The 5,015-nt window shown below is 39.5% G+C and overlaps 1 protein-coding gene across 1 annotated transcript in view; it reads left to right on the forward strand.

The window, feature by feature from the left end:
• maff (v-maf avian musculoaponeurotic fibrosarcoma oncogene homolog F) overlaps window positions 1-3,282 on the forward strand; it is a 5,706-nt gene extending 2,424 nt beyond the window's left edge. Inside the window, exons 2-3 of the mRNA XM_080454275.1 lie at window positions 127-219; window positions 583-3,282. Coding sequence (XP_080310401.1) covers window positions 187-219; window positions 583-1,029 — 480 coding nt within the window. The 5' untranslated portion in view covers window positions 127-186 and the 3' untranslated portion in view covers window positions 1,030-3,282. The remainder of the gene's footprint in view (window positions 1-126; window positions 220-582) is intronic.
• Window positions 3,283-5,015: the final 1,733 nt, after the last annotated feature.

The raw sequence follows: 5,015 nt of genomic DNA on the forward strand, positions 1-5,015 counted from the left end.
TTTTGTTTCTGTGGCCCCAGATGGCATCTTAAAAGAGATATTCCATTGTTTTGCAGAATATAGTTTCATTTTTGTTAATATTGTGCAGCCCAAATTTACTGTATGTTCTTTGGTCTATTCTTCCAGAGTGTCTAAATCTGTGTTGCCTGGTGCCTGGGGAAGAAGAACAAACAATAAAGTCGGACCATGACATCAGAAAGAAACAGCAAAGCCCTGAAGGTAAGACAAGTTTATTATTTTCACAACAATGACTTATGTTAGCAGCCTCAACTATTTCTGTAGAAGGAAAGACGTCAGCATCGATACACATTTTTTATGTCCTCCCATTGTTGACTATTCTTTTTTCGTATCCAGTCTGATGCTGCCTTCTACCATGCTTGCTCTCTCTTCCCTTTCTTCTTTCATTTCCTTCTATTCCATTACCTCCCTTCCTTTTCCCCAACTCTCTCCAACATGTTTTTTAGTGAGCCGTGTGTTTTTATTTTTATTCCTCCCTTTAAATTATTATAAAAAAGCGTACTTTGCATTAACAACCGACGTGTGAGTGAGCAAAGCTAAACTGATCCTATTACGTCCTGTCAGGTGAAGAGGGAGTGCGGCGAGAATGTGCCCATCCTGTCCGACAGCGAGCTCATGTCGCTGTCGGTGCGCGAGCTCAACCTGCACCTGCGGGGCCTCTCCCGCGAGGAGGTGCAGAAGCTGAAGCAACGCCGGCGTACACTGAAGAACCGGGGTTATGCTGCCAGCTGTCGTGTCAAGCGGGTGTCACAGCGCGAGGCCCTCGAACAGCAGAAGAAGGAGCTCCAGCGCGAGGTGGAGAGGCTGGGCGTGGAGAACGCTGGCATGCGGAGGGAGCTCGAAGGCCTCGGGGCCCGCCTGGCCGCCCTGCAGAGGTTCGCCCGGGGCCTTGAGTCCGGAGGAGGCACCCTCCTGGCCACAGCTCCCCGCCTCAACACCGCCTCGGTCATCACCATTGTCAAGACTCCCTCACAGCCGCAACCACAGAGAGAGCAGGGATCCAACTCCTAGAACAGAGGGGATACCTGGACTGGGGTGGGATACATGACCTGCAATGCAAACATACATATACATGCCACATGCACACGTACATGACTGTACACACACAGGAGAGTAGGACAAGGAACATAATATGTAGAGCTCAACAGTGACGTTCCGGAAGTGAAAATCCAATTCATATTCTGAATGGAGGATTTAAATTATTAAACGAAGCACTGTACCGTGTCAATGAAACTATAGTTTGGTTGGAAGTCATTGGAAATGTATCATTCTATATATATATATATATATATATATATATATATATCATGCAATGATTTATGGGATGAGCAGTTCCTTCACTCTAAAATGTATTTAGTTTAGTACCGTTGACCCTTATCCTTTTTTTTGTTGTTGTTTTATGGTCATGATTGTGAGGATTTCTTGAAACGTCCATGGAGTAAATTAATGAGAAATTAACTCCAGGAAATAGAGCTGTTCAAAATGTGAGCGGTCACTGTTGAGCTCTATAGGCATAGGCACTTACTAAATGCTCATCTGTGTTACACACACACACACACACATACACACACGCATGAACGCACACAAGACTGATGAGTTCAGAGTTGGTCACAATACTTTTCAGGCCTGCTCAACACACCTAACCACAACAGACGTAAGCACCAAACTCGCATTCATACTGTCACACACACACACACACACACACACACACAGAGGACATGGACAGTGGCTGACTGAAGAATCTGACTGAAGCGCAAAGTGACCGGCGAGGTGTGCGTATCCTCAAGGCCAACCATCGACAAAGCCAGCTATACAGCTGGCGCTCTCTGACTCTGCTAGTGACTCTGCTCCAGTAACATGGCACCTGACCAACTGCAAAATTCCAAAGTTGGACCAGGCATATACAGTATGTTCTGCTTCCTCCAACTCAACAATGTCTGCATTCCTCTCGCAGCACACATACAGTAGTCTGAAGATCATTTAGTCATTTCTTGTTTGGTTCTGCTTTGAAGGAGCAACGCGTCTCCATGTGTTGTCTTTGTTTTCTTTACCTGTTTTGTTTAATAGGACTTCGATTTCAAGCAATATGTTTTGGTTAATCAATCTTGTCTCGTCTTTAAGAAAACTAGATTGAAACCAACCAACCATGTACTGTGTTAGCAACTAGAGCCTGTGTTTTCTATCTTTCCACCTAGAGTTTCTTTGTTCACTCCTTGTGAATGGATTTTAGAGGTGTAGGGCTGGCGTAAGACTCTCTTACATTAACTCAATGCCTTTAAGTGTATGAGGGGAGTGAAAGAATACTTACTTTGGTGGGGAAAGGTTAAACAGTGGAATGCTACAGCTCCTTAGAATTTATGGGCACACATTCTTTTGTTAGTTTTATATTACCAGAGGATAGAATTGTCTGAATGTAGGGCTGCACAACTATAGCTGAAGTTGTAATTCTAAATTATTTTCGGAGACGACGTGATCTGATTATTGGTGTCTATGTTGCGGTGAACCAAATATACCACGATTAATTGTAGAAGCTAAATTGCTGTATGCAATTACACAATTAATTACGAAATCCTCGTTGGATCAATAATTCACCAAGCTATTTTCATTGTCCGTAGATATTACTGTGCTTTAATGTGTTAGTCTGTTGTGATTTTGTATTAAAAAAAGAGCAAAGCTTTGTATATCTACTAGACTCCCCAACGACAGATGTTGGTCATTTTGCTGGAACATGTAAAAAAAACAACCATGGGACTACATCTGGTAGGAATTATGCTCCGTCAATGCAAATTCTATTCATACATTCCTTTTTATCTGTTGTCTTTTGTAATGTTTGTACGTACGATGAAAGACGAAAATGTTGAGCGACATTTATCAGAGCTATATTCTATATTTTATTTGTATTTAAAGATAGATATTAAGAAAAGAAAAGCTAACGAGTGCTGTGATGTTATGTTATGTTTTTGGTTTGGTTTTCTTTTTCCAAAAAGTACTTGTGTATATGACTAGTTTTGGGGTTATTCCCACGTCTAATTATTGTACTTGAGTGACGATTATTATTATTTTGAAAAAATGTTAACTGTCGTTATGAGCTGTTTTAGAAATATGCTAAATTCAATGGCCATATTGCTGTATGATGATTTTCCGTATGCGTGTTTGCCTTGTTTGTACTAATTTCATAGTGGCTTGTAGGGATATTCTTATTTTTCTATGAAGTACCAAGGTGATGGTGTGAGTTTATTTATGGTAATAAAAAAATCAAGGTTATTTCAGAATTGGCATAAGTGAGGTTATAGAGTGGCGACGGTAACGAGAATTGACTGGAACAGGAAGATAAACGATGGGAATAAGAAAGGAAGAAAGTACATACTACATCTGTAGTTGTTGGTGAAAGATGGCTAAAGGAAGTGCATTTGAGGGTTATGTGAGTGAAGAGGATGGAAAGAGTTGATGCGGCGAGTGATTAACTTAAAAACCTTAAACTGTATTTCATGCAAACTATGCTAACTAGACTTCAGTATGCTGGGTTTCAGTGGGGGGAACCAGACCTCAAATAGCAATATGATTTTTTTAAAGCAGGCATTATAACACATTATATTGTGTTGATAAATACTCCTTGAGATATCATAGGGTTACTATATTTAGCTATATCAGTATCAATGTTGCATAGCATTTATTCAGTAATATTTTAACGTCTCAGATCTGTCAAATTTGTGCTGGATGTTTTGTACTACTACAAAACACAAATGGTCTTTGTATTTATTGTATTTTTTCTATGGTGAAAATTTAAGTACATTGTCTATTTTATATATATTAATAATTAAAATAAATGTTGTATATATTGTACATAAAATGGTGTGCTTGTCATTATGAGACGTGTTGTTTCATGTTAAGTGTACTGGGATATCAGTTGAGTTTTTGTTAAGCTCGCAATTGGGGAAAAATCTGAAAAGACAGTTATGTTTTACTTAGTGGAACTATCTCTGTTAAAAGAAACCACTGAAATATGTTGCAAACTCCCCCCATGTTTTACACAAGACATATCCGCTATTGCCACAAGTTCACTCAAAAACTTTAACTACTTCCTACAATGTGAATGTGAAGATCATATTCCAACATCATCAGCATCTTCATCTGATTAGCTAATTTAGCCTATACTTTGTTGTATGACAAAAAAAAATACAAATATAAATTCAGTTTCCACTTTCTCTTGTGGGCTAGATTTGGTTTCCAGTTGACTGACTCATTGTACATGAGCTGGCCTCCCACAACTTTCGGTGGTGGCCTTGTGACTGCCCTTTAACCACTTTCAATCTGGTGTCCCTATTTTGGGCGTGTCATTATAGGCCAACATTTTCCAAATGTTCAATTCTTCTTCTGTAAATAGAAGTATTTCACCAGTCCCAATGCATTTTGAGCTTGTAGATGAGCAATTTCCACTGTGCAACACCATTTCATGACCAAGCATAAATCAGGCTTTAGTCACTGCATGTACAGCATCAGCAAAAAATACCAAGTCAAAATATATGTATATACTGTATATCCACTGATTATACAAGGCCACTTTTGCTTATTCATCCTGTGATCTACAGTGTAACTTTCTTAATTAGTTTGCAAACTTAAAAAGAGGAAGTGGCCATTGTCTTAATACGAAGGCAAGCTATGACAGAAATGCATACGGTTATGGTAAACTGTTTTCCCACTGGTGGGTTTCATTTGAGGAACCAGAAAGAAGAACCATGAAACAGTGAAAAAGAGAGAGAAGCAAGTTAAGCAGTCTCATCTGTGTGAATACCCATGGTCAAACTGTAAACTGTACATGCATGTACAGTATTTGAGAAAAAGGCAGCACCCAACTTACATGGGTTGAGTTAACAGTTTGACTGTGGTCTGATTCATTGCATAGAAATGTCCAAATCTGACTCACCCAAGGGGGAAAAAAGAATTGCATTTGTTTTTCCTTCACATGAACTAATTGAAATTAAAACAGAGAAAATGAG

This window comes from Gymnoscopelus braueri (assembly GCF_963280865.1).
Source record: "Gymnoscopelus braueri genome assembly, chromosome: 17".
In the NCBI taxonomy this organism is placed as follows: Eukaryota; Metazoa; Chordata; class Actinopteri; order Myctophiformes; family Myctophidae; genus Gymnoscopelus; species Gymnoscopelus braueri.